The following is a 12,448-nucleotide window of genomic DNA, read 5'->3' as shown; positions in this document are numbered from 1 at the left end:
CCTGCCCATGTAGTAGTGTACTGTGGCGTGCGTAGGCCGCGTATTAGACTCGTGCGTGCTTTTCACATGCGTATACGTACACGTATACATACACACAGCACGTGAAGTGTGCGTGAAGTGTGCTTCGCACAAACATGACCTCTATCGCGATTTTGGTTGGCGGCGCCGTCCTAAACGCGACTGCATTCGTTGGTGGCAACTACCTCGCAAAGTTCCTGTCGAACGACGAGAGCCCTGCCTTAGCTGAGAAGGAGAGGCACGACAAGGCCCTAGAAAATACCAACAAGACTATGGACGCTACCAACAGCGGCGACAAAAAATCCTCGATTGGCGAGAGAGGGTCCCTCGCAAAGCAGAACTTCACCGACACCGACTACGCGCTCAAACTCTACAACCAGACCCGGCCGAAACAATCCCTGGAGTGGATGCGGGCCCCCGAGCTGTCCGACTTCTACATCCCCAGCAAAACGCAGAAGAACGCCGAGTTGGCGTACATTGGCGCCTGCGCTCTCGCCATCGGCTACACAGCTAGCCGCTTGCTCTGATGCAGCTGCCGTTGAAACGTGTTTCTGCATCTAGGCGGCCTTTTTCCAGGCTGTGCGTATACGTATACGTAGGCCGAAGGCGTAGCAGACGGCAAACGCCTGTTGGAGACTGATACATGCGTTGCAACGCATTGCGATGCATCGCGATACACGCCGGAACGGCAAGCGCATGTCCGACGAAGAACTCGATGCGTTCCTTCGTCCTATATACTACGCTAGAGGTGGCTTCCAGGGAGTGACCGCTCTGCATGCCAAACTTCCCAAGGGCTCAGCCTCCATAGATCGAGTGCGCAAGTGGGTGAGCTTGCAGCCCGTCGGGGGCTACACACAGACACCCCCTTCTCCGACTACCTAGGCCCACTTCTCGGAGCAGATACCAAACCGTATCCACCAGTCGGACCTGCTATTCTTGCCAACCGACCGCGGGTACAAGTATGGCCTGACTGTCGTTGACGTTTCTTCACGATATAAAGCCGCCTGCCCACTGAGGACTAAGAGCGCGGCCGTCGTCTCCCGCGAACTCGCTGAGATCTATGCAGAGGGACCTCTCACATGGCCTAAAGTCCTCATGGTTGATGACGGCACGGAGTTCAAGGGTGCTACCACAAAGCTCCTAACAGACCAATGGGTGGAGGTCCGACGGGCTGACCCAGGGCACCACAGGAGCCAAGCATTCGCCGAGTCTTTCCATCGCTGGCTGGCACAGCGCCTATTTCGTGCGCAGTACTCGAAGGAGCTTGCATCCGGCAAGACAAACCGCGAGTGGGTTACTGCTTTGCCAATCGTCATCTCGGACATAAACGCAACGAAGACTCGCATGACTGGTTTTGCGCCTAAGGACGCCATAAAGCTGAGGCGCGTGCCTCTCAAGGCCGAAAAGCCTCCCTTAGAGGTCGGATCGGAGATGTACATCGCCGTAAACGAGGGAGACCTTCAGGACAAGGGCCGACGGCGAGCGACGGACCCGTGGTGGACAAGCAAGGCGTACCCAATACTAAAGAGGGTCTTGGAGCCCGGACAGCCAGTGTTGTATTACACGTCGTACTCTAAGCACGGCTTCACGCGTTCGCAGTTGCGTAGCGTGACGCTAGCGCGATCAAAAAAATCTGCTGGTCGCGCTAGCTTCACCCTAGCGTCACGCTAGCGTGATCAGCGCTTGTGCCTTCTATTGCAGCTGAGGCACGTGAGTCTGACATTCCACTTGTAGTGACCCTGACTGTCGTCCCGCCGGTCGATACTGAAGCATTGGGGATGACTCTTGGTGTACCCCTGAAGCAAAAGCTGAGTGCCACAGAGCGTGCACTTCTTTTCCGCGTCAGCAATCATGCCGAGTACGTGGTCTACCGTCAGAACGTGGTGCGGTCCCGTGTACTTTGTGCGACCTTTTGCCTGTCGTCTATAGTCTATCGCTTGATTCGCGCTAAAATGAGCTCTTCACTGGGCGTAGTCCAGTGGGAACCAAGGCACCGGGGGTGTCATCGGGGGGGATCACGCGGACTATCTGGTCGGCGAGCCGCACGCGGGAGATGCCAGTGTATACAGCATTCGTGATCCAGCCCTCTAAGCTGTGGTCTATAATAAACAGACGCCTTGGAGTCTGGATGGTCTTGCCCTGCACCCGGTGGACTGTCCCCCAGCCCGCGTATTTCCACTCGAGGGGAAGCCCGTTAAGGACCACGCCGAGAGGGACCACGTCTACCGTGCCTTTTTACGCGCCGACCTTCTCACCCCTTTTGCCTGGCACGGGCACCGGCCGCCCTTGCTTGCGATAACGATGCGCGACGCTAGGGTCGGGGTCAAAGCGGATGGTTGCTGGCAATCGGGGGTAGTTTTTCCTGTGGTGCTCTACCAATCGCTGCTGAACAAGGGCCCCCATCTTGTTGGTTGAGCACACCCTTATGTCGCTTGGGTAGGCCTGTTCGATCGCCGCGTCGAACGCCACCCCATCCCACTCCTCTCGAAACACCTCAAGCTGTTGGGAATCTGGCTGACACCAAATCCGGCCCTTTATGTCGTGGAGCCTGGAGGAGGGCGCGGCAGAGCCGCAGTTGCATGTACTGTACGGCTTTCCGCAGTCTTCACACAGGCAGCGGTAGTCGGACTCGAACCAGCGGATGTTCCCTTGTGCCCACTCCTTGAGCATATCGTGAGGCCCCTCTTTATCTCCCCAGGGCGGGACCTGCCCATAGTCGCCACAACACACTACCTGACACGTCCGCGTGGCGAGATACCCTAGGATGGCGCGTAGCACTTTAGTCTATACCTTACAGCACTCGTCAATGATGATTACTTCTGCGAGACGGTCGAGTTTGTGCCCCAGCTCGGAAGGTCTCCACTCCTCTATCGGCTTCTCCGCTGGTATGCAGAGGTAGTGGTGGTAGGTTTGAACCTTCACCGCGAGGCGCGGGTTGTTGCGATGGTCGTGGGCGAGGTCGTTCTCGGGGGTGAGCAACACAACGTTGCGGCATACTCACCGCCCACTCGGTCTTCCCCGATCCTCCCTGGCCGGCTAGATACATCGTTGCAGAGGTTGCGGTCACTAGATCGCACGGCAGACTCGGCGCAGTGCTCTGCTCCCTAGCCAAGCACCCCGACCTCTTCGGACCCCAAGCCGCCTCGGGTCGCCTCGGATTTCGCTGTACGAGCTTCACACCACCGGGCACCGCCTTTGCGTATATGGCGTCTGTGCACACTCGGAGGACGTCTTCGCGAGGGATCCGCCTCAACATTCGTCGCAACGCTATGTTTGTGTACGCCAAGACGAAGGCCCTGATATGGTACCATTGTGAGCGCCGGACACCGTCTTTGTATTGGATCAGATGAGCCCCGTCGGCATGCTCGAAGTTAAGTAAGTGGTCGGTGCCCGCAAGGAGGTTTGTCAGATACGCGGCTTCTTCACTGTCGCGGACTACGATCGAGGACTCGTCGCCATGGCGAGCGCACTTGCCTACGAAACGAACAGCGAGATCTCGACCCTGCGAGTCTTCGCCGCCTTCCATCCCGAGCACCAGCGGAAGCACTGCGTTCGCCCGCACCGAGCCGTCGTCATTAATGTCAGGCCCCCGCATAACCGGCTTTAGAGCAATGACACCTGTTCCACCAAGATCTCGTATCTCCTGGTAAACACCGGCGCTTATGTCTTGGCCCCGAAGAGTGGCGTCCACGCTTGGGGACCGAAGATGGGCGCAGCCGACAAATTGAGAATAGTACTCCTCGGGGTCTAAGCTCTCTGGGCCCTCTTGCCGCCGTCCCGGCAGCAGAGGGTCGACTTCCTCTGTCCACACTTTCACCGGTACGAGCGGCTTAAGCAGCTTGTGTTTGACATCGTCGGGGATATCCTCGTCCTGGATGTTCTGGACCAGTCCTGAAAGTACGGCGGGTGCCTCTTTGTCAGGCATGCTATCGAGAATCTCCTGGTAAACACCGGCGCTTATGTCTCGGCCCCGAAGAGTGGCATCCACGCTTGGGAACCGAAGATGGGCGCCCCCGACGAAGAGAGAATAGTACTCCTCAGGGTCTAAGCTCTCCGGTCGACTTCCTCTGTCCACACCTCCGCCGGTACGAGCGGCTTAAGCAGCCTGTGTTTGACATCGTCGGGGATGTCCTCGTCCAGTATGTTCTGGACCAGCCCTGCCAGTACGGCGGGCGCCTCTTTGTCACGCATGCTACCGAGAACCTCCTCTATGTAAGCGTCCATGTTTGGCCACACCTTGTGCCACCCAGTCTCTAACTGAGCGTTTGGGTATGCCCTCTGCCACCTAGTCTCTAATTGACCGTACTGCGGGCTGCGATGTCAGACAGGACGAGTGAGAACCATCCCCGAGCGCGCCTCTCGATGCCACGCATCCTCTGCCCTTCACGATTTGCTCCGCAGGGGCAGCACAACCGCGTCTCCGACTGAGTCCCTATGCCGCAGACCCTGCACGGCACGGGGAGGGGGCTGCCCTTACGGAGCCTATGGAGGTGCACCTTGCAGTAGGTGTCCATGCACCTCCGGCCGCTTTTGCGTGGCCGACCTTTAGTCACCCGCAATAATCTTTTCCGCACTTCATTCTTCGAACGCTCGGTATACCACAGAACAGACGGATGTCTAATTGCAAGTCCTTAAAGGTTTGAACTGCATCATTGGAAAAACATAGACGTGACACTTCATAACAGCTTCATTTATTAGGGCGTGAGGCACAAAATCCTTAAAAACGTATGTCATGAAGTACAACGCTCAATTATCCAAGATGGCGGCTCGACTTAAACGCGGAGTTAGACCTAAAGTGCTTGGCTGGAAACTTTCAGTAACAGCCGAGGGGGAAGAAGAGGACGCCTTCGTGGATGGAGTCTTAAAGGGTTCGACCGCCTCTATGAAACTGTATTTCGGAAACAGGAGGCTTCTGTGGCAGCCACAAAATCGTAGACCTCTGGCCGGCGATCGAGCGTTCGATAAAAAGAACACACGACGGTATTCATCGCCCTATCATCGGTGCTTTAGCAGAGAAATCCCGAGAAAAGTTCGAAGTCATAAAACAAGCACGATCAAACTGGGGATCAGCTTTTGCCAAAAGCTTATGTACGTAAAATCGATTTGGCCTACATTAGCTTTTGCCGATTGTTTATGTACGTGAAACATCTGCCTGATATATAGAGACGGGGCTGGGGGGCTCGGACGGGGGATTCGAGCCTCCCAGGCCTAAGACGGGAGACGGGGCTGGGAGGCCCGGAGGGGCGATTCGCGCCTCCCACTAGTTTCTCTGAAACCCCCTGGTCCCCCCCTACTGGGTATGTACAGGCATGCAGCTCAGGGTGGGCACACGGGTTTGTGCCCTCCCCCTCAATCACAAAAAGCATTCCTTTTTAAAATATACTGATCTTCTGTAATATCTATGACTGCACATCCTCTCTCAGCGGCGGATCTAGGATTTAGAAAAGGGGGGTGACTTTTTGGACAGGCTGTCTCGTTTTCTTTTTCAGATTTTAGGGAATATATATTTCATGATACAAAAACTTCTACAAAATTTCGAGAATACATTTATTTTCCCTGTTTGTGAAAATCACGTTACTTATTGAAGTTTTGAATTAGTAAAGAACCAAAAGCATAACAGCCCCTCTTGCTACGGACTTTACTGGAGGAACACTTAGAAAAGAAGATAACGCCATCCGCCATGGTTGCGCTGCAATAAAACGCCTACAGCCCTCCATTCTGTCGATCGACACTATTACATATCTTATCATGCAACCAAGCAAATTTTGCAAAAATCTTCCAGTTTGCGCTTTCTTTTTTCTGGTGCAAGTGCATCAATCACAACACAATTTTAAAGGAATTGTCGAGTTATCAAAAAAAAAATGGCGAGTCACCCTGTCACCACCCCTGTATCCGCCACTGCCTCCACAGCTAATACGATTGTCTGTTATGGTTATCAGACTTAACCTGTCCTTTTCTAGACATACAATAATGCCTTCAATTAAATAAATTATGTTTTTCTAATAAAATAAGACTACAAGCAATTTGTTCACTTTCTCTTATAAAACAGACAGAGAAACCATGAAACAAAGGGTTAGTGATCATAACTTCTCTAGTTTATTTTTCCTCGATAAAATTTCCAACTTTGTTACCTTTCTTCTTAACCAGTTGCTTCTGACAGTTTCGCTGATGTTCGTGAATATTTTTTTCGGAATGATCATTCAGTAAAATCCAGTTCGAATTTCCACACAATGCTTCTAATCATCCACAAATGCAGAACTTCTAATTAAGACAACCTTTGAATTTTTACCAACAATTTTGTGAAATAATTTAGTACAAATTGATCGTCGCTCTACACTCGAATTGATCGGAGAGATTTTTTCTTTAACTTGAATTCTCCACAGACAGTAAAATATATTCACTAAAATACTTCTTTTGAATGAAGATACATTATGCAGGTAAATTACTCAAGTGATTTGCCTTTATTCCTCGTATAAAGAGACGATTTGCTACCTTTTATCGCAAATAAAAGTTCAGCAAACTTGAAATTGTCGCGCGCGTTGCAATTATTATGGCGGAAAATTGTCATAACACAGGGAGTTTGAAGACGATTTTCCGTAAAGACAACTAATCTAAATAAAATAACATAAAAGAAATGATGTTTTCATGTGGAGGTCGGTTAAATCGGCGTAAAAAGCCATTTTCGTCATTTTACAAATCGACTCGTTATTTCGAGCTTTGAAGTTGAGCACTCGTGGCTTGTAATTCCAGAACGGGTTCCTTCTTCAACTTAAGCAGCATAAGTTTTCCTTCTCGTAAAAATATTTAAAAAAGCCATATAATAAATAACTTATTAACCTGGCTTGCTCGGTCCGTACTAAGAAATCTCAGCCCTTGGGCTTAAATTTCTCAGTACAGACCTCGCGTTCGGTTAATAAGTAGTATGTAATAAAGTGCTAGCGAAACGATCTGTCGGAGTTGTTTTGTTTTGAAAACTTTGATCACCTTTTCATTGTTATGTCCGCAGGGAATAATAAGTACTTACTTTAAGTTATAAGAGGCTGTATTTTTCAACTTCTCTATAATCTGCCATTAATGCCATTCACCAATATAGGAAAATAATAACGGTTCATGAAAAATTGAATACTGCATAATAGAGATAAAACCAGTGATTCATGCAATGAATGATTGACCAAACTCTTACAAAATATGAACAATGGCTAAAATAATTGTTGACAAGTAAATTAAGAACTGGTTTCCTAAAACCCTAAGTATTAGTAATTTGTGAATTTGAAAACACTTAATTTAAATCGACTATGAGCTTTTTTTTAAACTTAAAATTAAAATAATATGTCTTGATGGCTAAGATTCACCTGAAAAAGGTTGGAGAACAACAACTAACAGAAAACTGTAAATTTCCTAACAAATAGCTACCGAGGATAAACATTTCATGCAGCTAAAATTTAATTCCATAAACCTGAAAATAGAAATAATATAATTTCCTTAAATGGTACCCATAACAGAGAATGAATGTATTAGCCCTGCTGTTTCATTAGATTTATAAGCTGATGGGCCAGAGGTTAATAAAGCTTTTATAGGAAAAGCTGTAGAAGGAAAAAAAGAATAGCTTTTAAGCAAATTGCTCCTCTACAAAAAAATGTGAAATCTAAATTCTACTTTGAGGCCAATAACATAATTATGGAGATATGTGACAGTTGAGAAAACAAAACGTTTTGTGGTGTTGTAAGAAAACATTGAGGTACTGAGGGTTATGCAAAGTATTGTCAGGTGGTACTGTATATAAACATAATTTTAGGCTCACGGTCCTAGTCCATATATACACCCCGTAGCGGTTTTTTGCAGTTACACAAATTTATATTCGAGCTCGAGGGGGTAGAAACTACAGTTAACCCATTCTCTCAAACAAACGGAATTTATAAAAGATAAAGAAAACTGTTTTATAAAACTCTGTAACGTGTTCTTTTAATTCTTATTCAGAGAGATCTTTTCAGATTGAATGCAGTCAATACTTCTTTGGTTTTCCGATAGTCATTTACATCTATAATCCCTGTGAAGCGAATTTTGTGGGTATTTCCACCTTGTTAACTCCACTGAACCGCCATATTGGCTTTTCCGAAGATCGATCGTACTTCGAAACTTCGGTCGATATTCGGCAAACGGCTAGGGGGTGGAATTTAGGCACAACCAAGAATCCTGCCCTATATATTATAAGCCGGAAAAACTACACATACTGTATAAAAATAAGTTTCGGATTACCTTTCTTTCCTGGCGTTTCTTCTTTCGTTTTCTGTTGCTTCAAATGACTCAAACCTGTAAAAACAAAACATCGTAAACAGGATGAACCCAAAAGATGAGACATATTTTGTTTCCCTGAGAATTACCCATGTTTCCCAGAAAATCTCCATGTTTTCCTGAGAATCACCCATGTTTCCCTGAAAATCACCCATTAGCAAATCAGAGGCGCGAACGATGTTTTTTCACCGTGAAGAAAACTCGTTCGCGGTTCTGATTGGACAAACGATATTTTTTCACTGCACTTGAATGTCTTCAATTCCAACGCAGGGAGACGGGTAGCTTTTTGCATGTCACTTTTGTTATTGAGCTCCATTGAGAGAACGAAATCTTACTGTGAAAATTGAATACAAAGCGTTCAAAATGGAAGACAATAGATTTGCTACTCTCAATGACACTGTAGAGGATTATGTAGAAAGTCTTGAAAACAAGGGGAAAAACCGAGCGAGATGTAAGGCTGTTAAAACGCTATCTAACATCACAGTGTCGTGCGTTGCATTAGAGAGACAGATTCATTTCAATGTAAGTTTCTGGCTGTCTTAACCGTCAAACAGCAAAAACCCCGGAGCCACTGCAGCCAAGTCTAATAAAATGTTATGTAATCAGCTTATTATAAATTTCTCAGTATGTATATAATAAACACAATTCAGCATGGAAAGTGCTTTGTATAAAAAGCTCACTCGTTCGCTGAGCTCACTCGTTCGTTTTTGATACTGCACAACTTGTAAATAAAAACCGTACGCGCGCACTTTCCATGTAGTATTCTTTATTTATTACATATGAAACTTTGCATTTGGGCTGATTGTTTGACCGCACCTGACTCATGATGGTTTGCTTTTGCTGATCCTTCGTCCTCATCCTCTATTTCCTCTTCTTCGATGTCGTCTTCTATAGGCGTATCATCCCCGCCATCTTTCCCCGACGTTTCCTTTCTTGATAATGATCTCCCTGCCGGTCCATGAGCGAACCTCGCCTGCCCGAATTCTTGCAGAAGCAGAAGAACACAGAGGATGGCAAAAAAGCGGGAAGATGATCTCGCCATATCTCACGAGCTTCCATAGAAAAAAAAGTACACATAAGCAAGCAGCAATATAAGAAGATGATCCACAAATGCTGGCAATATATGCAAGGCATTTAGGTTAACTCATTGAGTCCTGGCTGTTTTTGAGCATAATGTACAAAAACAGACCGAAAACAGATACCTCCCCCACATGTTGAGTTTTTTACCGCCCGTCGAGTCAAAGCTTTACATCAACGGTTTTGTGGTCCCCTTTCTAATCCCCAGATCCTGTGCTAATGCGAGCAAAAGTTCATGGTTGCATGTATTATAAGGAGAGTGCCTTAGGACATTATTTAGTCTAATAGGGCATAATTAAGTACAGTGCTTATGGATGTTTGCTAGCAAATGTGGATTCATAGGGATTCCTTTTTTTGTCTGGCTCATCCTGGATTTCTAATGGATCACAACAGCTCTCCTAAATGCCGTCTTTTCTGAAACCAAATTGATTTCAAAATAGTTTACAATGCTATTCTAGGTCCGACAATCCGTTTCTTTTTTTTTTCTCTTTAAATCCGTTATCCGCGTGCCATTTTAGGCCGGATCCGACGATTTGAAAACCTATTCATCCCGCCCCTTTCAAGGAGTGGACATTGTGTTTTGAAGCCATGGAAATAGCTTAGAATAAGATAATAAAGGTATATATTTGTGTCTTTAGCTGTGTTTGCTGATCTCTTCCCTGATGTTTTTCCATTTTCGACTTTTAAATTAGTCCAAGAACCTGAGCTATTATTTGGCTGAAGAATAGTTGTAATCACCTTGGATGGATGAATATCTTACATATGTATCTTCATCTCTTTGTGTTTATTTTGCATTTATAAATCTATTTTGGTTGTGAGTACTTCTCAAGGCCGGTACAGGCCGGTTGAGGTGTCAATGTGTTAAAACTGTTAGGCCACAAAAGAAATCGTTTACGGCCGCGATTTCTTCCTCGGAGCATAAGGGCGGTTTTAATTTTTTAATTTATATTTTTCTTATATGAAAATCAGGGTTTTCGCGAGGAGAAACATGATTCATCGAACCAGGGGCAATTCATAGATCCGACGCGCGCACGAATATCCAATCAGAAAGCAGGAAATAGAAGCCATCGAAGTGCAACCCAAATGTCCCACAAAAGTCCCACAAATTGTACATGTCGGATGAGGTCTGTGAATCCGGCTTTGGTTTATCTAAAATAAATACGTTTATAGGGGTTTTCCTGCGACTTGGGAAATAAAACACGGTCACCTAACATGATGGATACTTGATTTGTTGTCCAACCTTTGTGAAAATCTTGTAGAGAAGCATAGAAATAGATAACTACAAGTTTGGTTGATGAATGGAAACGGCACGAATCCAGCTCGAAATACGAAAACTTGGAAACGATAAGATTAAGCGGTGCTCTCTTCGGTAGGTACTATGTGTTTATGTGCTTTCAAATAATAGCTTTAAAGCTATTTATCTCAACTTGCACTCATTTAAGTGCGGGAAAAGTAGAAGAGAATGCCGTATTCGCTGTTTACGCCTGACTTTTAACTACAAGTTTTATCGGCAAACGTTAAGATTTACAGCAATAAAACAAACGACAGTCTCATCTTATATGTAATTTATGTAACCAAGGATAATATCAAACACAAGTTTAATGGTAGGATTTTTTTTGCCGACTTTTTATGGGACATTTGTGGGACCACATGAGTGTTATTGCATCATCTCTTTCCTGATTGGCTATTCGTGCGCGCGTGATTGACATGTCGGATCTATGAATTTTGCGACACTGTACAGGCCGACAAATGCGAGAACATTGTTAAGTTCCTATATTTATTCCATGCGAATTATTGAGCATCTTCTATAATCCGGTATAATTCCAATTCCAATAAATCATGGTAACGTCAGCTCTCTCTGCACGACTTTACACTTTTTACACAAAATTATATTTTGATTTGATCGAACATTTAATCACGAGTTTTTTTTTAATCGAACACCACATCATTATATATTCTTTAGCTGTATATTGATTATACTAATAATCTAAATCGCGTGTTTAAAAACAGAAAAAATATGCTGTTCCCTTGATCTAGTTGAAAATAATGCACTTGAAAGGCATTTCAAGGTGAAAATATCAGATTTATTTTAAGCTCTTGTTAGCGACATTGATATATTCATGAAAAATACAATGATAATAAATAAAGAGACAAAGAATTAAACAATAAAATACGTTAATATCAACAATGCAATGTGTTATGAAGGACTTTGAGCAGAAGGACCTTAGAATATATGATTTATTAATGTATGAAATTCTAGTAAGTTCTAGTATTGTAAAAAGTAGGATCTAGATTGCTAGTTCTAGAATAGTCGAAGAAGTCATAAGACATATTTTGTAGATAGTTCGTGAAAGCTTGCAGTCGCGCGATATTGTTTATTTGATTGCGGGCCTGTGGTACGCTATAGTGCAGTGAAAGGGTTTACCTAGCATACCTTACGATTGATGATGTGATTGGGTGTCTATAATTTGCCATCTCATGATATCGAAGAGAGCAAAACTGAAACCTCGCATGATTCAAGAGGTTTAAAAAGTAATAATTAGCACAAAGGTTTTGCGTTCAACGTACCTTTTGAACTCCAAGGTGTTGTTTTTTAAGTGGCATCGATTGTTTGCTTGTAACGTACCTTTTCAACTGCACAGTGTTGTTTTATAAGTGGCCTTAAATGTTTGCGTGTAACTTACATTTTGAACTCCACAGTGCTGTTTTGTTTAAGGCCTTAGTTGTTTGCGTATAACGTACCTTTTGAACTGCACAGTGTTGTTTTGTTTACGGCCTTAATTGTTTGCGTGTAACGTACCTTTTCAACTGCACAGTTTTGTTTTATAAGTGGCATTAATTGTTTGCGTGTAACGTACCGTTGTAACTGAACTGTGTTGTTGCCTTTGCAAGAACAACAACGAAGTGTCAAGCTCTTCAAGCTCTAAGCAATGCGGGTCAAATGAATGATAAGCTCTTTCTGGTGGCTGTGACACTGTTCGAAGCCTGAATATAAAGCACTGTGAAAGATCACTTGTTCAACAATAAAAGGAGCAGGTGGACAATTATCAAGCGAGCGCGG

At 45.3% G+C, this 12,448-nt stretch overlaps 1 protein-coding gene across 8 annotated transcripts in view; it reads right to left on the bottom strand.

The window, feature by feature from the left end:
• Positions 1–12,448, bottom strand: part of LOC116618744 — a 57,405-nt gene that overhangs the window by 43,147 nt on the left and 1,810 nt on the right. For 4 of the 8 annotated variants that reach the window (XM_048728689.1, XM_048728690.1, XM_048728686.1 and 1 more), the window contains 2 exons: positions 9,127–9,362; positions 8,275–8,328 (listed from right to left, as the gene is read on the bottom strand). In XM_048728689.1, coding sequence (XP_048584646.1) covers positions 8,275–8,328; positions 9,127–9,352 — 280 coding nt within the window. In that variant the 5' untranslated portion in view covers positions 9,353–9,362. Of the gene's footprint in view, positions 1–8,274; positions 8,329–9,126; positions 9,363–12,013; positions 12,034–12,129; positions 12,150–12,187; positions 12,387–12,448 lie in introns of those variants that run through there. The other 4 variants (XM_048728685.1, XM_048728688.1, XM_048728691.1 and 1 more) reach the window with 4 other exon arrangements.

This window comes from Nematostella vectensis, chromosome 6 (genome assembly GCF_932526225.1).
Source record: "Nematostella vectensis chromosome 6, jaNemVect1.1, whole genome shotgun sequence".
Classification (NCBI taxonomy): domain Eukaryota; kingdom Metazoa; phylum Cnidaria; class Anthozoa; order Actiniaria; family Edwardsiidae; genus Nematostella; species Nematostella vectensis.
The sequence above is the reverse complement of the archived record's forward strand: the minus strand, read 5'-3'. Positions and strand labels throughout refer to the sequence as shown.